This window comes from Sinohyriopsis cumingii, chromosome 6, assembly GCF_028554795.1.
Source record: "Sinohyriopsis cumingii isolate HCF-2022 chromosome 6, ASM2855479v2, whole genome shotgun sequence".
NCBI classification, from domain to species: domain Eukaryota; kingdom Metazoa; phylum Mollusca; class Bivalvia; order Unionida; family Unionidae; genus Sinohyriopsis; species Sinohyriopsis cumingii.
In genome coordinates this window covers 154625312-154651533 of record NC_142966.1, presented here as the reverse complement: position 1 = coordinate 154651533, position 26222 = coordinate 154625312, and the positions used below count along the sequence as shown (strand labels likewise).

The following is a 26222-nucleotide window of genomic DNA, read 5'->3' as shown; positions in this document are numbered from 1 at the left end:
TGATCCAGTTTTGTGTGCAGTATATTTTCAAAATAAAATGCACATATACTGTTTGGTGCCAATATGTGAAATTTTGCAGTATTGAACAAACAGTGGAAAGTTCTAGAGGGTCAGTAAGACCAGGATTCACCAATCCTACATGTTTGGTGGCAATAGGTGTATTAGTATTAAACATTAATATCTGGATGGGGATGACTGACTGATGTACAGAAACACAGATGGACTGATGTATGAAGCGGACAACATGCAGCTCTCACAACCAGAGTTTAATAATCAAAAGCAAAGCTCAATCATCATGCATACATTATTTATTACATGTATACATTATTTATTACAGGAATGATTGATTATAAAATGTATATTTCATGATGGAATTCCTAAAATGAATTCGAAAAAAGAAAAAAAAATACTGCTGTAAAAATCATGTAAAAGGCAGAGCTACATAACATTTCTACAGTTAGTTAAAATGTGATCATGAATAGGCAGTAATTATTTAATCATATATGCAAAATATTACACAAAATCTAAGTGAAGAATAAAAGAGAATTATATTTTTTGCTGTTAATACTGTTTCAATTAAAAATTATTTCCATGAAACTTTCAACAATAAAATGTTTAGTATTCATATGCTGATTATTGGGACTTTTTACACACTTAGGTAAACACAGAAATTTTAATCATTTAGGCAGACACGGTGTCTTCTGGACCTGATGCTTGATCTTTATATTACATGGCTTGAAATCAGGAAAAGTTCGCATGTCCAAGGATAGTAAATTTATTGAGAGACAAGGAAATTTCTGGGTTTGAAGACAAAAAATGTCATAATTTTGGTAGCCCTCCTGGCGTTTATAAATTTTAATTCTGGTTTTTATAATTTTTGGTAGCCATCCCCATTTGATATTGCACTGAACACTGAGTAAATGAATTCAAATACATTTGTCAAGTTTCTATGGTTACAGATGAGTGCACTTTCTAAGTACTATTAATTAAAACTGAAGGACTATATGGTATCAATAATGCATGTATCATCTTTTCAAGACAAGTATCATATATACTCTCTTATAAGTCCAACTGCAAACAACAAAGATCATGATCTGCCAAAGTATAATGAGCCTGAAGGTCAGAGTGTATCTTGTTTGTTCACCTGATTACTCGAAACAAACTCGGAGACCCAATTCTGCTGGTGCATTTTCATTTAAAACCAACTCGACCCTAGACTGAATGTGTGTATAAGGTTTCATGGTAATCATCCAAGAAGTTTAGGAGGAGTAGCAATAATACCCTTGTGCTAACGGACAAACATTGGATGACAAGCAACAAGCCATCCCATAGACTCTTCTGGCCTATGAACAGTAGAGTATATAATTTCATTTATTTTATATAAATACATACAAGTAAGTGACATGTTTCTTTAAAATTATTTTAAATTGAGAAAAATGTTCTTAAATCTAGATAATGTCTGGTAACATATAACAGTGAGAGGCAATCTCATGACAGGGTAATCAGACAGGGGTGAAAGGTGGTAACTACTAAAAATATAAATTGGGAATTAAATTCCAATGGATATTAGATAAGAAAAAGTAGCAACAAAACCATAAATGTACCGATGCATAAATTAATCAATCCAATCAGAAACAATAGTGAACTACAATTACTGATACATGAATCAATCCAATCAGTAACTATAGCACCCTACAATTACTGATGCATAAATAAATCGATCAGTAATTATAGCACCTACAATTACTGATGCATGAATCAATCCAATCAGTAACAATAGTGAACTACAATTACTGATGTATAAATGATTCAATCTAATCAGTAACAATAGTGAACTACAATTACTGATGCATGAATCAATCTAATCAGTAACTATAGCACCCTACAATTACTGATGCATGAATCAATCCAATCAGTAACAATAGTGAACTACAATTACTGATGCATAAATGATTCAATCTAATCAGTAACAATAGTGAACTACAATTACTGATGCATGAATCAATCTAATCAGTAACTATAGCACCCTACAATTACTGATGCATGAATCAATCCAATCAGTAACAATAGTGAACTACAATTACTGATGTATAAATGATTCAATCTAATCAGTAACAATAGTGAACTACAATTACTGATGCATGAATCAATCTAATCAGTAACTATAGCACCCTACAATTACTGATGCATGAATCAATCCAATCAGTAACAATAGTGAACTACAATTACTGATGCATGAATGAATCAATCAGTAACAATAGTGAACTACAATTACTGATGCATGAATGAATCAATCAGTAACAATAGTGAACTACAAAAACTGATGTATAAATGATTCAATCTAATCAGTAACAATAGTGAACTACAATTACTGATGCATGAATCAATCCAATCAGTAACTATAGCACCCTACAATTACTGATGTATAAATGATTCAATCTAATCAGTAACAATAGTAAACTACAATTACTGATGCATGAATGAATCAATCAGTAACAATAGTGAACTACAAAAACTGATGTATAAATGATTCAATCTAATCAGTAACAATAGTGAACTACAATTACTGATGCATGAATGAATCAATCTAATCAGTAACAATAGTGAACTACATTACTGACGCATAAATGATTCAATCTAATCAGTAACAATAGTGAACTACAATTACTGATGCATGAATGAATCAATCAGTAACAATAGTGAACTACAATTACTGATGCATAAATGATTCAATCTAATCAGTAACAATAGTGAACTACATTACTGACGCATAAATGATTCAATCTAATCAGTAACAATAGTGAACTACAATTACTGATGCGTAAATAAATCGATCAGTAATTATAGCACCTACAATTACTGATGCATAAATGATTCAATCTAATCAGTAACAATAGTGAACTACAATTACTGATGCATGAATGAATCAATCAGTAACAATAGTGAACTACAATTACTGATGCATAAATGATTCAATCTAATCAGTAACAATAGTGAACTACATTACTGATGCATAAATGATTCAATCTAATCAGTAACAATAGTGAACTACAATTACTGATGCGTAAATAAATCGATCAGTAATTATAGCACCTACAATTACTGATGCATAAATGATTCAATCTAATCAGTAACAATAGTGAACTACAATTACTGATGCATGAATGAATCAATCAGTAACAATAGTGAACTACAATTACTGATGCATGAATGAATCTAATCAGTAACAATAGTGAACTACAATTACTAATGCATGAATGAATCAATCAGTAATAATAGTGAACTACAATTACTGATGCATAAATGAATCGATCTAATCAGTAACTATAACGCCTACAATTACTGATACATAAATAATTCAATCTAATCAGTAACAATAGTGGACTACAATTACTGAAGCACGAATCAATCTAATCAGTAACTATAGCACCCTACAATTACTGATGCATAAATGAATCGATCTAATCAGTAACTATAGCGCCTTACAATTACTGATACATAAATGAATCAATCTATTTATCAAGCTATGTACACATTAATAAATTCAAATTTTAAACACAGTTGTGTATCATTTTTGTACAAGCATGTGAAAGTTTCATAAAAATACATAAAGGTACACTTAGTAACAAAACACTTAGTACCTTAACATAAATACAATGTTATCACAATATTCCCACATCGAAACAAGTACATACTTATGTGTATACTTATGTGTATACATTTAAAACTATTGACACTATCCTCTCAATTAAATAAAGAGCACAGTAAGAAATATTTCAACTCCTGATAAAATACTGATTTTGACATATTTAAGGAAAAGACAAATGATGGATAGAATCGTGTATGACAAGTCATATACAGCTGGAAAATTACATGAATTGTCTGGATGTATGAACTTGTCCAGATGTATAAACTTGATTATAAATTTTGTTGAGAACAAAAAGTCCAGGATCAAAACATTACCCCAAGATTAAACAAGGATGTCCCAGAATTGATTATTTTAGCTTCAAGATAATGTAAAGTAGGAACTAAATCCGCAGATGGGTTTAGAAAATATAAACAAATAAAAAATAATAATGCGTATTTTCTGTGACTACGACCTAAGAACATGAGTGCATGTCACAGAATGAATTATCTAAGCTTCATAATAATTCATTCCAAGAATAGGGGCCCTGGGTGGCTGAGTGGTTTAAAGTGCTTGCCTTTACTGATGACTGCCATCTCATCTCTGACCAAGTGGTTTAAAGTGCTTGCCTTTACTGATGACTGCCATCTCATCTTTGACCAAGTGGGTTAAAGTCATGGGCATGACCAATGTGGGTAAGTAAGCAAGCTTGTCAGTAGCTTCTCACACGATGGTGGTTCTTACTGGGGTTTTCCAGGGTTCTTCTCTGCTAATTATACTGGCCAACAAGTATCACCTATCTTGCTCTGTGAAATAGCACTAAACCGAAAACAACATCATTCCAACATTGAAGAAAATCAATAAGGGGTTTGTTAAATATAATTCAATTTAAAAACTTTAACTAAAACTGTAATGCAAAGTTGCTATGATTGTGACCTTGACCAAAGAACCAAGAAGCAAGTATGCATGTACCTGAATGAATTGTTATAGTTTCATAACAATTAATCCCATGAGGTTAAATAATTCCACGAGGTGAAGGCAATAAAAGCAAATGAAATAACTTTGTAAATCAAAATTTTCAATGCCAGTGACTTTGACCTCAAAATCAGTGATGCAAGTCTGAATGTCACTTATTGAATTGTCTTATCTTGAAAATAATTCATCCCATAAGATAATCAAAGAAAGGGTTTAAAAAGTATAAGAATATGAAAAACTTGAACCAAAACCTCAACAAAAGTTTGTACCACTGTGACCTTGACCTTTGACTGTATTGTCGGAACTTCATAATGATTAAATAAACATATGATGGGAAATCTAAGCAAACAAAAAACTTAACACACGATTCATGCTTTTGCCAGTCTTGTAAAAGTGAACGGACTGTCTTGCTTCCATCTTTTCAACAATAAAAGTGAATGTTTCCAGATCATACATGTTGGGGGGGGGGATAACATTTTACAAGATAAACAAGATTATTAACTTGGCTAACCTTGACAAGCATGGGATTTTCCCTGCACTGAATTCTCTTAACAGTAGTCCCTTTAAGTGACTGATGCTCTACTAGCCAAAAATAAACTTCTAGTAATCCAAGACTAATTCTTCTTTTTAACAGCAGAGTGTTGAAATCTGGTGGCAATATTGTAACAAGCTCAGGATAACAATATCATACTGCAATCAGACTGGCACCATTTTCATAACAAGATTTTCAAAATGGCCATCATGGCAGCTTTACTGGATGTCAGATAAGCACTATTTTCATTAAAAACCAACTAAAGTCTTTCAGTAAAAACCCCATGCTGATATGACAATCGATATTGTAGCAGTGATAAGATTTTCTAAATGGCTGCTGTGGTATCATATTGAATATGCAAGTGGACCAATTTCACTTATGAACAAAAAGATCATGGAAAGAACATGTCTGTAAAGTTTGGTGGCAATCCTCCCAGTAGTTTTGAAGGAGCAATGATAAGAGACTTGTGCTAACTGCCGCCAGATGCAATGTAATTTTACATAAGCTCTTCGGGGTTATGAAAAGCTGACATAAAAATGAAAAACAATCCTAAGTTTTGGGTGGTGTAGGAGTTGTCCTTTTTTTGCTTTTGGGTTTTCCCCCAAGAGAACCCTGTGGCTGTACTTGCTGCAGTCCATGAGTTATGGACTGTTGCTGTTGTTGCTTCAACTGTAATTGATGAAACTGTAACTGTTGCTGTTTCTGTAGAGCCTGCAAATGGAATTGCGTCTGTCCTGGGGCAAGCTGTAAAACATGCTGATTTAAAGTAGTGCCCCCCTGGGCCTGACCCTGCTTCCCCACTGTTAGGTGAGACAGCGCTGCCACCTGCTGGCTGGCTAGGTTCTGAGAACCTAGTAATGCTGAAAGTATAGTGATTCATGTGTTTATAAATATAAGCCCATAAATGACAACCTGCTGAAAATACAAAATTTCTCATGTGTTCCAGAACCTCAGATCTGATACACATACATCTAGACAGTCTCAGTAACATCTGCTGATAAAGACAATATAATTTGGTAATGGTGTGGTTTTTGTTTATGCCAAGAACTGTGGATCTGACCAGCCTGAATTCTAGTATAAAGACAACTTCCTTGGTAATATCTAACGATGGTGTAAATAAATGTACATGTAAATATGCAACTATGAACGTTCTGTCTCTTGCAATAATGAGACCATTAAAATTGTATAAATCGTCATCAACACAATTCGCCCACACCCACTGGCCAATTGAAGCACTGACTGTTTGGCTAAAAAATATATCACTTTGCACCATTTTTTGTTTAGAAGCATGTGAAGCTTAGAAATAACACACTTTTCTCTTCCTTGTTATACATAATATTCATGCAGTATGCAAAGTAAGTACATTCATGTGATATAGATTATTGTTCATGGGTATTCTTCAGTGTCTGGAATCCAATTAAATGACCTTGGCTAAAAACTAGGCCAAAAGAGACAAATACATGCAGATATGGTGAAAAAATCTGTGGTTACTTTTTCTACATAAGCAATAATAAGAGGTTAACAAATTCATGTTCTTGCATTTTTTGCTACACACAAATAATGAAATATTTACCTGTAGATATTGGTCCAGAAACAGCTACTGAAGTGGTTGTAGATTTACCTCCCCCTAGTGCCTGTGGAGTTTGCATGGTGGCAGTAGTTTTCAAGGTACCTCTTGGTTGCTGGAGATTCAAAACCTGAATCCCTTGCTGACCAAACTGCAATGGTAAAAACTTCTTCAATCAATAATGTGGATCAGGATTGGTGTTTTGTGGCAAATCAGCAGAAAAAGATTGCTACTGAGAAAACTGAAGTACCTTACCAAATGACACACCACAGATGTCAGTCCAGGCAGATCCAATGTTTATGATCAAGTAATCATATCGAGATTATACGTCTGATGGAGCTTAAAACAAGATTTCAACAAATTGATATTGAGATAATTTTTATGATCCCCTTTCCCAAAGCCTCTCGGTGTCTTTAGTAAGTCTGATTAAAAATGTGTGGTGTGTTTTTGGATGTACTTTTACGATTCAAACAGAGTTAGAAATGAATGATTTTTATATTATTACTTGTATGTAGCTAAAGCCCACACATTTTACCAGAGTTTGCTTTTATGTGTGAAAAAGATAAACAATGAATCTATTAAGAAAATGTCCATAAGGTGATCATCTAGAAATACTGTCCATGTCCATTTGATTTGATTGGTAATGACTACCATTCAATTTACTAGCAGGAGAATGTGAATCAAATTCAATCCAAGCTATTTCTTGAGAAGATTTGGTACTCGCTGCTTTCCATAATGACCAAATCAAATTCAGTCCTAGTGTTTTCTTCAGAAGATTTGGTGCTGATTACTTTCTGCGATGAACAAAACCTTATACAAGCAATTGGTGGAAAATCAAAATGTCAGCCTATAAAATGTGGAATCTTAAAATAAAAATGGAATATAGAAATGACCACCCATACTGGTGAGAAATAGGAATGTCAGCTCAAACAGACTGGACTCTTAACGTAAAAATGGATTACTGAATTGCCTACCCATACTAGGGAGAATAGATATTAAAAAAATGGAATCCTGACATAAAAATTGGAATACTTCAAAATATTTCTCCAACATAATCTGTATCCCGAGTATTTATAAATCTTTACATCAGTATATTTTTAAGTCTGCATTTAATTATTCTATATTAGAAACTGAATTTCTCTATCATTTTAGTTTAGAAACAAGATTTTAAAATAATAGTAACATGATTAAAATTATATATTTGTATGTAAGAATTTATATGCATTTCCATATGTATACAAATGTATCTATATGTCTGTTTGCAAACATGCATGTAACTTACTGTTTTAAGTTTATATGTATGCAGGTATATCTGCATATTTGTTAAAGTTCAAGGCTGTTTTATTGCTTTGTCAGCAGAACAGCTCCAGTGAGCTATTTTTTCTTATTATGTATATGCTAACTAAATCAAATAAAATTTTGTCTACTAGAGGTCTATTAAAAGACAAGATTGCCAGGCATGGTATTCATCCAATGGAATGTTTAGCATGTCCTGTTTGGAATTTCTGTAGCATATATTGTGCTTTCTCAAGCTATTATCCTCATCAGTCATTCATTCTGACACCTTTCTCGAACATTCTCAGACAAATCAGTATGCAAAACTGATTGATCATTTTCGACTGCTTTTGTGATACCAGGGTTTAGGCATGCTGTCACACAAAAATTGCAATTTGAAATTAAAACATTTCAGTGATCAAGATATACCAGTGTTCAAGTTGTAGTTTGCCGACATAAAATTTTATCAGACAAGAAAAACAGACTCTGATTGATGTCATCATAATATTGTAATCTGTGGTCAAAAGTAGGAGTGAATCTGCCAAAATTGGAATAAATGGCATCCTGGTTATATTTCAAATTTAATCCAACATTTTGTTTTCCAAATTAAATTCTGCCGAGTCAAAGTGCTTTCTGTTCAAAATGTGCTTCTTGTCATCATCTTTACAGCCACGCCACACAATGAAGTCCATTTAGAAGAGACTACAAACATAACAGTCCTACAAGTGCTGCAATAAATAGCCGATTTTACCAATTGAGCATCAGTGTGAAGTCATTATGAAATATTCACCACCATCACTGCTGATTTTCCTTGAATCACAAGACTAAATTTTTGACCAAATTCTGTAAAATAAATTATGACCCCTCTGATTTGTATACAGACATGTCTTGTCTTCCAAGCTGCTGATTTGCTAAGCTACATAACCCTTCTAAAGAGTGGATGATATTTGAAAAATGACTTAAACTACATTTTTTTGTCTGCAATATGGAACCATTCATTTCCTTGGATGATGCCATTGCAGTATATGTAAAATTACTGACTGTAAATGTAATCACAGAGTACATGGCAGGGCTATTTGAGATGCATCCTCAAAACTATTTTCACACAGTGGTGAAACATTCATACTGCTCCCTCTTTTTATAAAACATAAAAATTTCCATATGTACACATCTAAGTGACTTAAATTTTAATAGCTCTATAAAAGTTTATAACCAGCACATTGTTTCTGAAAACTAGGTTTTTGCCATTTTTATTGCAATTTCCAAATAACAGCCAATCAGACCAAGAGTTGTTGTTGTTCTTCTAGGGTTTAACGCCATTTTTCAGCACAAGATAGGCTATAAATGGTGGCCAGTATTACTGGTGGAGGAAGAACCATGGAAAACCCAGGGAAGAACCACCAACCCATGAGAAGCTACAGGCAGGCTTTCCCACGTACCCACGCTAGCCGAGCCTTGGACTCGAACCCATGCAGACAGAGGTGAGATGGCAGTGATCCAGAATGGTGAGCACTTTAGACCACTCGGGGCCCCCAGACCATGAGCAGAGTACATACTCAAGGTTAAGAAGTTTTAGGAAAATATGGTAAATCAGCTCATTAAAGACTATTGGCATATCAGCACGTTCTATACTAGAATTCATTTGGAACACTCTGTACTTTTGGACTTGTGATAGAATTTTTGGATTATTTGGGATTTAATTCACAAAAATATTAGGTTTTTTTAATTTTCATTCTGTATTATAGGGAAAAAAATTATCTATTGAATTTTACTAAACATATTTGTTTGACATTTTCTGCTACTTAGTTTAAGCCCATAGAGTTTCAAACAAGAAATGAATTTCTCATTTCCTCTGGATGAAAGTGCTTGCAATGTCAGTAATGTGGGAATGGTGCATATCACCACTGTTGGCTGACAAAGCCTGCATTTGACTTTTTTGTCCTGTAGGAATCCAATTCAAAGTGTTAAAATTATTGTCATACAGTGCTGTGTTGTTTGTCCATGGCTGTTGTTTGGTTGCCAGCTTTAGAGAACTATAGCTATGCATATGTACACAGGACGGTCATAAACTGAAACTGACAAATCGTAGGGTCAATCTGAAATTTTAGAGACTCACTAGGTGCATTAAAAGCTGATAGTTTCACATACAAAAAATACAAAGAATATTTGAATACCAAATACTGATATGAATATCTGCCCAAAAAAATATGTCTTTAATATTCATTTCAACACCAAACCCAACCTAAATTTACTCTAAAATATTACAATGTGTTATTTTCTGGGATATGTTTATGCTGTAGCAGAATCACTTAGTTTATCTGTAAAATGCTGACCAAAATATGTCATCAAACTGAATAATATGGACTGTACTAATACTTTTTGGATTTCATCCCATGGGATGGACTGGTTTAGGTAATTAGTGGTTCTTGTCAGCAATGATTCACTTTTGTCTAAATTTATGTTTTCTTTCCTTGTCCAAATACATGTACAGAATGGCATGACAAGTACAAACAATTTGCAGTGTCCACCATATCAGTTGTTTTGCATAATCAATTTTGAAAATTTACTCTCTTTCATTGTCTCTAGATTTTCCTCTTGTTGATTTATATTTGTCTTACTGCAATTTTCTGTATTCTTTCAATATTCATTTACAGGATGACACAATCAATGTGAGCTACTTTCCATGTCTTCAATTTATTACCCAAGTTAATTGATTTAGATAACTTATTCTCTCTTTGTAACCTAGATCTGTTTGACCGGAGATGCAATTGATGAATGCTGCACTATGTAAGTAACCAGCTAAATTTATAGCATCGCTTAGCCATATATTCATATATTACCAGAACTTATAACATGGGAAAGATCAAATGAGAAAGCTACCATCGAACAATAAATTTACATACTTTCTACATTCCTGTACTGACCAACAATACTCCGGCATAAGCCCAAGGGACTGAATATATTTCAGTGTCACAACTCATTTTCTTGAGAAGATTACCCAAAAGTTTTAAAAGATCCAAATATAAATGAATATTTTTGAAAGGGGTAGTCACAAGTGTTGTTACCCAAGCACTATAACTGATACGACTTGTGAGTTAATCTCAAGTTTTAGTACCCAAGGACTGTGACAGATACACCTTGTGAGTTAATCTCAAGTTTTGGTACCCAAGCACTGTGATAGATACACCTTGTAAGTTAATCTCAAGTTTTGGTACCCAAGCACTGTTACAGATACACCTTGTGAATTAATCTCAAGTTTTGGTACCCAAGCACTGTGACAGATACACCTTGTAAGTTAATCTTAAGTTTTGGTACCCAAGCACTGTGACAGATACACCTTGTAAGTTAATCTCAAGTTTTAGTACCCAAGGACTGTGACAGATACACCTTATGAGTTAATCTCAAGTTTTGGTACCCAAGCACTGTAACAGATACACCTTGTAAGTTAATCTCAAGTTTTAGTACCCAAGGACTGTGACAGATACACCTTATGAGTTAATCTCAAGTTTTGGTACCCAAGCACTGTAACAGATACACCTTGTAAGTTAATCTCAAATTTTGGTACCCAAGCACTGTAACAGATACACGTTGTAAGTTAATTTCAAGTTTTGGTACCCAAGCACTGTAACAGATACACCATGTAAGTTAATCTCAAGTTTTGGTACCCAAGTACTGTAACTAGGACTCCTTGTGAGTAATTTAAAGTGTTCATACCCTGGCACTATACCTGTTACACCTTCCTAATAAATTGCATAGATTTTAACAACTTTTTATCAATAATTTGTCTCTACTTCTCACATGTCTTCAATTCCTCTGACAAAATTTAAAAGTATTTACTAGTGTCAGTTTTCAAATATCTCAATTATTTCAACACACAACATCAATAAGAAAGAAAGATGACTTGCTGACACAGAATCAAAAGCAAAGAGTCATGAAAGCAACCAGTGACCTCATTTACTTTTCCCACCTGGCAGTCTTGCCTTTGTTTCAAGGTCATATGGTAGGGCTGAAATCCTAAAGATTATGGTATGTACTTGCTTGTAAGTCAGATCCAACAAGAAAATGCATAAACTCAGATCTACTGCCACATAATGAAACAGCAGATTGGAGCTGATGCAGTTTGCTTGGACTGATCAGTAGAACAACATAGACCCTAATTTACCAGTGCATTATGTGACGGTATACATATGTTTACTGCCATTAGACCTGACTTGTTAGTAAGTATATACATATGTTTACTGCCATTAGACCTGACTTGTTAGTAAGTATATACATATGTTTACTGCCATTAGACCTGACTTGGTAGTAAGTATATACACATGTTTACTGCCATTAGACCTGACTTGGTAGTAAGTATATACATATGTTTACTGCCATTAGACCTGACTTGTTAGTAAGTATATACATATGTTTACTGCCATTAGACCTGACTTGTTAGTAAGTATATACATATGTTTACTGCCATTAGACCTGACTTGTTAGTAAGTATATACATATGTTTACTGCCATTAGACCTGACTTGGTAGTAAATATATACATATGTTTACTGCCATTAGACCTGACTTGGTAGTAAGTATATACATATGTTTACTGCCATTAGACCTGACTTGGTAGTAAGTATATACATATGTTTACTGCCATTAGACCTGACTTGGTAGTAAGTATATACATATGTTTACTGCCATTAGACCTGACTTGGTAGTAAGTATATACATATGTTTACTGCCATTAGACCTGACTTGTTAGTAAGTATATATATATGTTTACTGCCATTAGACCTGACTTGTTAGTAAGTATATACATATGTTTACTGCCATTAGACCTGACTTGTTAGTAAGTACAGTAAAACCTGTCTTGAGAGACCACTGCTATGAGAGACTGCCTGTCTTGAGAGACCAGGTTCTCCATGTACAGATTTAGATAGTGTTATAACCTGTTATGAGAGACCACCTGTCATGAGAGACCATTATGTTTTGGCAGAAGGAGTGGTCTTTCAAGACAGGTTCCACTGTATATACATATGTTTACTGCCATTAGACCTGACTTGTTAGTAAGTATATACATATGTTTACTGCCATTAGACCTGACTTGTTAGTAAGTATATACATATGTTTACTGCCATTAGACCTGACTTGTTAGTAAGTATATACATATGTTTACTGCCATTAGACCTGACTTGGTAGTAAGTATATACATATGTTTACTGCCATTAGACCTGACTTGGTAGTAAGTATATACATATGTTTACTGCCATTAGACCTGACTTGGTAGTAAGTATATACATATGTTTACTGCCATTAGACCTGACTTGGTAGTAAGTATATACATATGTTTACTGCCATTAGACCTGACTTGGTAGTAAGTATATACATATGTTTACTGCCATTAGACCTGACTTGGTAGTAAGTATATACATATGTTTACTGCCATTAGACCTGACTTGGTAGTAAGTATATACATATGTTTACTGCCATTAGACCTGACTTGTTAGTAAGTATATACATTAATAACATGTATTATACCTCAGGCAGGGAAAAGTCCAAGCACCTGAACAATTTACAGATTTTCAGATAATGTATTTGTGACATGATTATTGCTACATTAGAAACTGGATTTCATTTTACTGATATCAACACATATGCTGTAGCAAGTGGCAAACTGACAGTGACTGTAAGGTATGCAGCACCAACACTATAAATTTTATACAAATGATTCTGTCTTGAGAAACCAATTGTGTCTAAACATGCAAACCATTTTTATTATCTACTTTTTTCCAAGAATATTTTATAATTTTAAACAATGACAAAAATGAGTGATAACATACCTGAAGCTGATTTAGTAACATCAGAGATTATGAAAAAAAACACTGTAAACACAGATATGTTTAAGCACAAAAACATCTCCAAATGAAAAGATGGATGATTTTCATCTTCAGCCTTGTATTTTCTGTCTCTGGCATGAATACTGTATGTGTTATATGTACTACACTGGACACAATCTGCCTTGTGGCTGAAAATAAGTTTTAGTGAGGTCTTTTGGCAAAAAATGTATTGAGTATCACATAAAAATATATGGCATACAATTTATTTGTCACAGATGGGCAGATATTTAATGAAATTTAAATGCCACTAAATTATGCATTGAAGATTTTATGAAAGTGATTAGGATGTGTATAACAGATAAGTTAGTTAGGAGTCAAAGAATTTGTTTATATACTGACAAACCTGCAGAACTGGGAGTGTGGTGGTAGATGTCCTCAACTGTGCATGCTGCTTGAGCCCAGCTGGAACAAGCTGGGTCAAGTTTATGGGAACAGATAACATTCCCGTTTGACTGGTCAGAACTGAGCTTGGAGTCACTCCTGCAAAGCAACAACCTTTAATAAGCAACTGTTGTAATGTACACTCTTTTTAGTTTATTTATTTCATTTCAGGATTATTTCTGACCTACCTACCTACATACATACATACATGCATGCATGCATGAATGCATGCATACACCAACCTACCCACCCCACATGCACACCCACATAAGTACATACATACATTGTTCAAACATAAAAGTTTGTATAATAAAATCCACACTTAACTGCTGACAGCATCAATACTGTTAGTAATGCTATATATGACCTTAGGGCACTAAAAACTGTATATTTGTATACAACTACCTGTGAAAAACATACCAAAATGCAAATACCTATCTCAAACATCAATCTTAATGGTTCACTATTTATACTGCTGGTCAAACTAAATTTTGAGACATTAGACCAAAACAACGGTAAACAATTTTTTATATTTTTTTTATCATCAATAGATTAACAAGGATTTGCTTCTCTATTTTGCACCTGGCTCCAGATACAGGTCTTTTTAATTTAAAACTATGATGTACAATCATTTTCCAAGAGAGACTGTGCTAAAGAGAGAGACTAAGTCACACAGAGAGACTCAGTCACAGAGAGAGAGAGGTTGAAAAAGTTTTCAAAATCATATTAGTTGATCAGCCATGGCATTATATACTATAAACATATTATACCATATAATCTACATCATGCAATTACATGTACATTTACATGATTACACCTGTTTCTTTGTTATAGGTAAAATAATGGTTTCCATTTTTCACAAATAAAAAAATATCTTTCTCAACAGATTTGATTTCAATATATTTTTCCAAAATTATAGTGGTCTTTGAGAAAATGTTTCAGCTCATCTAATGTAGATATACCCTTTTCATTTTACATTTAGTACTTGGTAAGAAGATAGAAATAAAAAGGTTTCTCATATTTTTCTGTATGAGTATCTCCCAATATATCATTTCTTGCACTTGGTACAATATCTATATTCATTTTTTCTGAAACAAGTGTGATACATCATTCCACAGCCTGTTTATTACATTTTATTTCCAAAACAAATGCAGTATTGTTTCTGGATTTTTTTTTTACAGAAGTAAATTTATCAGTATCAATTTTATCTTGTACAAAAATGAAATCATTGTTAAAATTCTATATATTGCATGGAATTGAAACCACTGCAATTTTGAGTTTCTTTTTATTGCAAAATATTAGCATATATTTCAGACCACAAATCCATGTTCAAATTAAAAATTTTATTCCATTTCTATTCACTAGTTGCTTTAACATCTGATTTCAAAAATAATTTATTGTTGCAGATTACAGTTTTTGCTTGGAAAGGGATCAGTGGTCTGGCAGGTCATTTCTAACTTTTTACATAAGAACTTTACACAATAAATTATACCCTTAAACTTAGAAAATTTGTGCTGAGACCATATTAAGCTTAAAAATTATCAAAATCACTAACAGTTCCCTGACGTCTAAGTATATTTTCAATATAATTACATTATATTGAAACTATTTCTTATTGAAAACTGGTACCTTATTAACATTTGTAAGTTGCTGTTGTTGTTGTCATATGGTTTAACGCCATTTTTCAGCACAAGATAAGCTATACATGGCAGCCAGTATTAATGGTGGAGGAAGAACCTGGGAAAACCCTGGAAAGAACCACCAACCCACAAGAAGCTACTGGCAAGCTTTCTCACATACCCATATTGGCCGAGTCTGAGACTCTAACCCATGCAGACAGAGGTGAGATGGCAGTGATCCATGGCAGAGAGCACTTTAGACCGCTCGGACACTCGGGGCCCCCATTAATGAGTTCATCCATAAATTATTTTCATAAGATCATCTCCTGTCAGGGTATATTCTTTTCTATCAACAATTTTTAAGCCAATATAACTTAACTTATGAGAAAAATTTGCCAGTTATTCAGATATCCATGTTATTGGCTTGGCATGTGTTGCTGGTTAAGTAAATATTCAACCATTCAAACAAAATACAACAGAAAAATTTCCCATTCTGTGGCAAACTAAGGACAAAATAAAGTCTGTGCCATATTTCTTCCATCTTCAGTCCTTAATCTGATTCTTTGCATCAGTCTATCAGCTTCCTACACACAAATGAAAGTGGGATGTTATTTATGCATTGTATATAGCTAATGGCACCTTTTGAACCTCCAAAATGTCTAGTGTGCTACTGAATAGAGACCCCTTGACAAACTGTGTATTACGTATCATTTGCATATACTACTGGTAATTGACACAACTTGTGCATTGCCCAGTATTCTTTATAAGATATTGTACTGCTGTTCTGTACATGCCATTAGTGTATGTCCGGTTTAGAATTAAACATGAAGTAGTAGGTAGGTAACCAATTTTTGGCAATTACTTTTCAATCTGATAGCAATATGAGTAACTAAAGAGCAAACGTTTTTACCTAACATGTATTCAGCCTCCACTGCTTTAAGAACTTTGATTTCTATTGTAACATTTGTTTCTCAATCACGCAGAGCATTCTGTCTGCCTTTGGGAATAATGACAGTGGGTTTTACCTTATGAATTCTTTTCATACAAAACTATTATGATTGATACACACTCATCTTCTTCATACTTCTGAAGGCATTTGCAAAATAAATTCCAGAAATGACACAAAAGTAAATATTTAAGTCCATTATGTTTCCTTAATAATACTCACCAACCTTCACCAGAAGAAGAGAAATTGTCAGGCCCTATTACCCTTCCCTCCATATGCTTCAAGTAGTGCTTGAGAGTATATACCGGGCCTTGCCATGCTGCCTCCCTCAACAATGAGGAGAGAAATTAAATGACCACTCTTAAATTGCCTGCTGATGGGAACCTATTCTAAACTTCGAAGCCTGCTTTCACCATTAGTGAATCATCTGATCTGAACTGGAAATAGTTTAACTCCATTTAAAGGGCAAGCAACTTGCATTCCCTGCATACCAAAGTTTAACTCCATTTAAAGGGCAAGCAACTTGCATTCCTGCATACTAAAGTTTAACTCCATTTAAAGGGCAAGCAACTTGCATTCCCTGCATACCAAAGTTTAACTCCATTTAAAGGGCATGCAGCTTGCATTCCCTGCATACCAAAGTTTAACTCCATTTAAAGGGCAAGCAACTTGCATTCCCTGCATACCAAAGCTTAACTCCATTTAAAGGGCAAGCAGCTTGCATTCCCTGCATACCAAAGTTTAACTCCATTTAAAAGGCATGCAGCTTGCATTCCCTGCATACCAAAGTTTAACTCCATTTAAAAGGCATGCAGCTTGCATTTCCTGCATACCAAAGTTTAACTCCATTTAAAGGGCATGCAGCTTGCATTCCCTGCATACCAAAGTTTAACTCCATTTAAAGGGCAAGCAACTTGCATTCCCTGCATACCAAAGTTTAACTCCATTTAAAGGGCAAGCAACTTGCATTCCCTACATACCAAAGCTATGGCTATCAGAAAACACTTTGTATGATAGCAGCTTCAGTGAAGTCCTAGCTAAAGGCTTGAACTGATCAAGTTGAGCCATGTTAGAACCTTGGACAGATTCCATTTAGGAACTGGGCAAGAGATTTTGGCCCATTCAGGTCACAACTGTATGGGAGGTCTGACCTTTATGATATCCTGATACCATGAGGCCTGAATATGTTGGAGATCATGGAGTGGAACCTTTGATGATAATTTTGGTTAAAATTTTCTTCTTGAAACATCATAGAAAAAGGTCTGAATCGGCCACAAAATCCACCGTGATTTTGGAAAGCCTGAATGAATGTGCCATCTCCATTTTGGACCTTGGCATGGCTATGTATTTGCTGAGCCAAATAAGATCTAAAACTGCTTCCGGTTGGCCTTAAGCACTTGAAACAGCTTGGAGGAAAACTGGAGAGTTCAGTCTGCAAACTTTCTCCACTACCCACTTGTAGTATTGAGGCACTATGGACATCGTATCAGTCCCTGAAAAAGAAACACTTTACCTCATAAGCCTTTAAAGTTGAGGGAATTCTAGCTCATGTGATTCTCTCCATGAAAGAAGGCTACAATTCCTTTTTCATGCAAAAATCTCCTGACAAGAGCCACGCATGAAAGAAAAGCCTGTCCAGGCAGGGAAGAAACACCTGTATCAGTGACTGTTTGAAGCAGTTGGGGAATTTTCTTAGAGACATCAATTTCTAGATCAAGCAAATTATTCATCCAGGACTTGTCCCACCACATGGGAGCTATCAGAATCACCTTGCATTTCCAACCACTCATTTTCTGCATTATTTTTGGTATCAAAACTGGACAGGGCATGCATAAGACCAAAACCTTTTCCATCCATGACCCAGGCTTCTGAGTCTGAGACAGGGGAGATGAAGGTCAGCAGTTTGCGATACCACCTATCACAAAAGGCCTATCAATGGACAACCCCAAAATGTACACAAATAATATTTTTTTAAAATGATGGATGGAGGGACCACTCTGTGTGAAGTGTCTGACCCCTTGACAGTGAGTTAGCAAGGACACTGAGCTTGCTGGTGAATATGCCTGATCTGAACTGTAATCTACGCAAAGCAGTGCAGGTAGTCCAAGACCAGAACATGTGGGTCAGGTGATTTGGTCCCTTCCCCCTATCAAACAAGAGAGGCCACAACCTCACATGATCAAAATTATCATCACATAAATTTAATCCTTGCAAAAATGAAAGATATTTATGATGGCTTTCATTTCCAGAACTCCTCTGGTAATCCCCACTTGCTACTAACTGTGGCAAAGATGGGTAACAAGTGGCTTCCCAACAATACAAACTGTCATCTGTGTAAATTGTCACATCTGGTTGGGAATTTCCAGAGCAACTCATGCCATGAGCCATTGCTTGTTGTACCACTGATGCAGGAATGATACCACTTTTGTTGAGATCATAGTTTGTTGATTGAGCTGACCAGAATGGGGGGTGCTACTGGGCCAGCAGGTAATCTGCCATGGGTGAATGAAAAGGTAACCAAGAAGAATCAAATCTGCTGCCACGTTACCGTATTTACCACATATGTTGGGACATGATAAAATAATTAATTTTTTTCCTGTCCCAGAACTTATGGTGAAACATTTTTTCACTTTGGTCATATGTCCCAAGACTTAAGAAACAAAATAAATTTGTATTGCATTTGTGCTTGACCCCCCCACCACTGCACATTGCAATAAAATAGATAAATAAAACGCTTAATTGATAATAAAAAGAAAGAAATTAACTTTGTGTTGTTATAATTTATTCCTTTTTTCAACATGAGCATTAAAGAATAAAATATTTCCACGAAATCTGTATAAGTAGCATAGGCTTCCATATTGTAGCGTGTATCAATTATGTCCAATACCACACACCACGTTGTTCATTGACATGAACATTGAGAAACAATTGTGTGTGGTTGTGCTCAATGGTTTGAACATGGTATCCGATGAAAACTGGAGCCAACAAAACCACAAAAAAGAGGGAAATAGTCAACCGATATCTTGAAGACGCCATTCACGCATGACATGGTGCTGGGTGCAAAATAATCAAGACTGAATTATATCCAGGTCTACTGTATGACAGTATCTCGCAAATAAAAATCATCATTTGAAAACACATTCACTTGAGTGTAAGGGACAATCTTTTCACCAGCTCGGGTTACAAAACTATCCTGACTATTTACCCGCAGATGCCAAGCACATAGAAGCCCTGGTGGTGAATAAACATGATTGGCAGCAAGCAGTTAACTCCTTCTTTGAACCAACCGACAGGACATCAAAGACAAAAGGTTATTTTTATTACAAAGCAAGCTGATCTCAGAAGCCAACTTTGGTTACTTTTTTTTGTAAAGGATATCAATACAAGGGTTATTTTATTGCAAAGCAAGCCAACATCGGATGCTGACTATGGATTCTGTGAAGTGAGCTGATTTTTATTTTTGAATATACAAAGACAGCTGAGATATGTAAGCAAACTTGGGTTCCTTTTCAACTGTATTCATGAGAATTTTGGAAATAAATTGAAACAATGGAACAAATTTTAAAGTGACACAATATAGTGCTTTGTGCACAGATGTCAATGACCCAGCAACACCCAGAATATTTGGAGAAAATAAAATCATGTGACGAATTCGTGAAGGCCAGAAGAGAAGCAAATGATTTCACAAACAAGAGGGAAATAATCAACCGATATATTGGAGACAACTGCCATTCATGCATGGCATGGTGTTAGGTGCAGAATAGCCAAGATTAATTTATATCCAGGTCTACCGTATGACAGTATCTCGCAAATAAAAATCATTATTTCAAAACACATTCACTTGAGTGCAAGTGATAATCTTTTCACCAGCGCGGGTTACAAAAGTATCATTACTATTTACCCACAGACATTAGTGCACCTTTGTATTAATTATTACTACATATGCCAAGCACATAGAAGCCCTGGTGGTAAATAAATACAACTGGCAGCCAGCAGTAAACTTCTTCTTTGAACTTACCGACAGGACATTAAAGACAAAGGTTATTTTTATTAAAAAGCAAGCCAACATCAGAAGCTGACTTTGGACTCGGAAGCCGATTTTTTTTAAAGGATATCAATACAAAGGTCATTTTATTGCAAAGCAAGCTGACCTCGGAAGCCGACTATAGATTCTTTTAAGTGAGCCGATTTTTTATTTTTTAGCTTTGAATATACAAAAACGGCAGAGATATGGAAGCTAACTTTGGTTCCTTTTCACCAGTATTCACGAAAATTTTGAAAATAAAGTGAAACAATGGAACAGTTTTTTAAAGTTACACAATATAGTGCTTCATGCACAAACATCGACGACCCAGCATCATCCAGAAGATTTGGAGAAAATAAAATCACATGATGAATTCGTGAAGGCCAGAAGAGAAACAGATCATTCGCCAACAATATGATCTTTATTAACATGGATGAAATTCTAGTGTACTTTGATCGCATTCCTGGATGGACTGGCAATAAGATGGGTGTCAAAAGTGTGAGAATTAGCAAGATTAGTGCAGATTTGAAAAAATCTGACTTTTGTCCTTGCAGTTTCCGCTTCAGGTGGTGTGTTGCCTCTAACAATTTTCACAGTATGAGAAGCTAAAAAAATATTCATGTACCAAAAGAATAGATCTTACATGTGCAGGAGAAGGGTTGTGTTGATGAGATGCTGCTGCAGTGGATTAAACAGTTTTATTTCAAGTACATATTTTTTAAAATAAAATTTCAGTTGGAGTGCAATTTCCGACATGTAATTTTCAAATGATTTAAAAGGTGTCTCACAACTTACGACTTGAAAAAAACGATGTGTCCCAGAACACAGTGCACACAAAAATTACTTTTCAAATTAATTTATGGTGTCCCAACAAATATGGTGCCCCAACATATACGGTAAATATGGTAAGTAGGCTAAGAAAATGCAGAAATATCTTTTGCTGAAATCCCCTTTCGGTTGGAAACTGAAGTCCAAAGCTCAATAATTCTATGCCCAGATGGACAAAATGTTACGATGGAATGAGATCTGACCTGTCCCAGTTCACAATGCACCCATAATGATCCAAAAGAAAAGGAGGCTGTTCCTGCCCTGTATCAAAGATACATTTGCCATGTGTTTTTGAGGATGTCGTTGAGGTACACCACAGCTGCTGCTGACAATGTGGATGGAGCAAAAGGAAGTTAAAGTACAGTTAATGACCTTTGTGAATGACCATGGGCTGATATAGAGACCAAATGATATATAGTGCATATAATTGGTACATCATTCTCTGGAAAACACTGGTGAATAGTGATGTGAACATATGCATCAGTTAGGTCTAAATTCATCACAAATTCCATCATGTTTTTGGAATGCCTGACTTAATGTTCTGTCTCCATTTTGAAGTTTGGCATGGCTATGTATTTGCGAGCCAAATGAGATCTAAAACTGCCCTGACTTTTTAGTTGGCCTTAAGCACTTGAAACAGCATGGAGGAAAACGGGAGAGTTTGATCTGCAAATGCTCTCCACCACCCACTTGTACAGTAATGACCAGAGCTCCTTCTAGTGTGTGTTCACCTTCCATGGATGAGGCAGTATGTCTGTCATGGAAGAGTAAAATCTAGGAGGACGGGGCTGAATAAATAAAATCAAAGCCTGTCTGAACATCCTGGATCACCCATTTGTTTTGTGAGATAGGTCCATCCAAGATTGCGAGAAATGAAGAAGCCTGGCATCCACCAGCTGGCTGTCTGAGGGTGAGCAGGGATGTCATCAATGGTTGTTGGGATGCTAGATAGATGGGACTGACAGGATTTTTGTCTTTCTCAAATTCCTGGATTGGGAAAACAGTAGAGTTTATTTGTTACTGTTAATCTTATCTGGAATTTTCTTTGACAGAAATATTTTTTACTGAATTTGATTTGACATAATTTGGACCTTTATCCATAGCATTTCAAAGGTGTTAAAGAGGCTCTTTTGGTCAATAAAACTTAAATCTTGTTTCATTGGGAGTTCTTTGTTTTGCAAATTCTTGGCAGCAATTTTTATTTGCCAGATTCTTCAACAGGTAACAAAACCATGAAACAAGTAGAAAATGTGCTACATGATAAAGTGTATTTCAAACCATGATGTCACAAAAATAATTGTCTGTTCAGCTGAGTATGTTATTAACACAGGTCTAAATCCAAGTTTGAGCACATCAGACCTTATACAAAATTAGTAATTCTAACAACTATATTGCATATCATACTGTGTATGCTTGTAGCAGATGTCACAACTTTTTGATTCCCTGTCACTCTGTACTTGTACATACATGTCACAAATTTTTTGATTCCCTGTCACTCTGTTCTTGTACATAGCTGTCACAATTTTCTTGATTCCCTGTTACTGTTCTTGTACATCTATGTCACAACTTCTTGATTTCTTGTCACTCTTTACTTGTACATATATGTCACAACTTGCTTGATTCCCTGTCACTGTACTTGTACATGTCACAACTTTTTTCATTCCCTGTCAATCTGTATTTGTATATATCTATCACATCTTGTTTGATTTACTGGTTTGGTCATAACCTGTGTAACATACTAATTATGCCCACAAGAGAAGTGCCCTTTATACCATAAAAAAACTTTCAAACCTCTTTTAGTTCTCTTGGCTCAAACTTTTGTTTTAGAGGTCAATGACAAGGGAAGAATTTACATCCACTCCAAGCAAGTCATCCAAGTAAGGTTTAGTGTTCAAGTAACTGGCATGTGAGTTATCGAAGTTATATTGTGTTTCTCTCATAACATGCATGTTTTCTGTCATCCTGTTTATATTATGGAAATCTGTCACACTCCTGTATTGCTAACCACACTAAGTCTGCCTGTTATTTTGTATATCCTTTTTTTTAAACCTGTTAACAACCTGTGTATTTTCCTTTCATTTTCTGTATGATATTACAGCTTGATTATTCCATACTGTGCAGTGTATGCTTTTTGTACCTGTCAGTACTTGTGTATTTCCTGTTGTGTTGGTGACCTGGGACTGGGCAGAGGTAACTGAGGCTAGACACATGGTAACAAGGGTTGTTGTTGATGTTACAAGAGATGTTAACCCCTGAAAAAAAAATTAAATAGTTTTGTTCATCACATAATCTAGACAAATGTTCACTCCATTAAAGTTTTGGTTACCACACCAAGCTTTTCTAGCAAAAATGAAAAATAGTAATTACCCTTTCTCAAGGGACCAGTCTAATAAGAGAAAGAAGAACCTGTCAGTACACAACAATAAAGTATAAATAACAATGATGACATCTTGTAGGTTTAATTAAATTATCAAATTTTCACCTGCAAATAACTGAAAATTCATTTACTGAGGATGGTAGTGATTTATCAATCAGCTTACACATTTTCTATAAACTAATAGAAAGGCTGAATCATCATAAGGCAAGCAAAATATTAGAATTTGTAAATTATCAATGATTTTTCAAATTATTTTACCACTGTATTTCATGACACAAACATAACAGGACTATTAATGTGTTCAAAGAATTGCAAGTACATTGCTACACCTCTATTATAATGAGTGTAGTACTCAATAGCATAATTCACACATGAAGTACATGATCATGTCACCAACAGTACATGGTAAACTGAGTCAAAGGCAAAACTTAATTCAATTAAGCATGAAATTTCAGTCAAAGTGGCCTAATTCTGTTAACAGGCATTATTCATTCAAAGTCAATAAAAATATAAAGCTGCATGACTGTACAACCAGTTATTAATGAAAAACTGACCTAAATGAAACCAATGATGCATAAAATATAGCTTAAACTAACCTATTTTTAAGTAAAAGTATGTCTATTCACCATGCATCATCTACAAATTTATATGACCATGTAGCCAATAGTACAGGACAAATTGACCCAAATATGGAACATGTAGGATGGGACAGATGGATGGGAAAGACAAACAGACAGACAAAGATAACACTATGTTTCTTCCACAACAGGGTGTAACAGATGGATGGATAGATGGATGGAAAAGACAGACAGGCAGGCAAGGATAATATTGTATGTCTCTTCTCTTTAGGACATAAAAATTCCAACTTTGCATAGGAGAGACACATATGGCTAAATTTAAAGTAATCAGATGAAAATATATATTACTAAACAAACAACTAAAACTTAATTGGATAATGAGGAGGTATCATGAACTGTGAGTTGTTGAAAGGGAATGTTAACAGTCCTCAAAGAACTGTGACTTTGTCAATGGATTTTTTAATAGTCATAAGTGTTATGACTATAGTCTGTATCTGTCCACTGAGAACTAGGACACTGGTACCAGATCTTAATGTGGCCTTTGGAGCTGAGGTTGTGGACACATGGGGTAGTCTGACCTCTCTAATGACAGCAGTGACAGTAATTACAGATATAATGCTGGAAGTGGTGAATGTGCTGACAATGGAAGGCTGTACCTGCTGTAACAGTATACCAGATCCCAATGTAGTCTTGGGAGTAGTGAAGAGGCATGGGGATGTTGGATAGCCTTCTCTGATTCAAATTAGTGGTTTTAGACTCTGATATGGCACTGGATATATAGCTGTAAAGATGTTGGGTGTCTTTTTCCCATATTTGTCCACTAAATTATAACAGTGACACCTAATCCTGATGTGTCACTGGGCATGGTGATCATGGTGGTAATGGTTGGCCTTACCATTCCAGTGTCTGCTGTGACAGTATAAATCAACTACTACATCAGGATCTTCAACAGATCTTAATGTGGCATTTTGTTTGGCCCATCCTGGCCAATGACACTGCTGATGGTGATTATGGTCCCTTATGTGCTATTGTGAGCACTGACCAAGACAATACCAAGTGGTCTAACTTGACTACATTTGCTAGAGTGACACTGGTACTGGATCCTGATATGGTATACGTTGCAGAAGCTATGGAGTTGTTGAATGGCATTACTTGGTAACAGAGATCTGTAGCTATGGTAGCCAATCCTGATGTGGCATTTCGGATAATTATTTACCTGACTAGAAAAGTATTTTCTTGACTGCCAAGAATTCTGACAGTACTAATTGTTCTTTAAGTCATGTGAGCCAGGTGTTGTATAGGTAAAAATGACTACAACACTCGCTGGTCATGTGGTTTTTTAACAAACAGGAAACATATGGGATTAACCAGATATGAAGAATCAAAATATACAAATGTTATAATTCTCTTGAATTATTACTATATGCAAGAGTAAATGATTATAGTTTTGTTCCTCTGAGGATGAGACGAGAAGTGCCAAGAGCTTTTGTTATTTAGCATGGGATCGACTTTAGTACCCCCTTCATGCAATGTGATCAATTGTTCACTCACTCACTTGCTAACTCATCCGCGAGAGACACACACCTGGATCACAGCCGTGTGAAAAATTATGGC

At 35.1% G+C, this 26222-nt stretch overlaps 1 protein-coding gene across 3 annotated transcripts in view; it reads right to left on the bottom strand.

Moving 5' to 3' along the window:
* Positions 1–251: 251 nt before the first annotated feature.
* The window catches only part of LOC149798311 (uncharacterized), a 72399-nt gene continuing 46428 nt past the window's right edge, over positions 252–26222 (bottom strand). For all 3 annotated transcript variants that reach the window (XM_089963444.1, XM_089963446.1, XM_089963445.1), the window contains exons 22-25: positions 23791–23905; positions 14199–14335; positions 6706–6850; positions 252–5992 (exon numbers count right to left, since the gene is read on the bottom strand). In XM_089963444.1, the coding sequence (XP_089819570.1) occupies positions 5682–5992; positions 6706–6850; positions 14199–14335; positions 23791–23905 (708 nt within the window). In that variant the 3' untranslated portion in view covers positions 252–5681. The remainder of the gene's footprint in view (positions 5993–6705; positions 6851–14198; positions 14336–23790; positions 23906–26222) is intronic.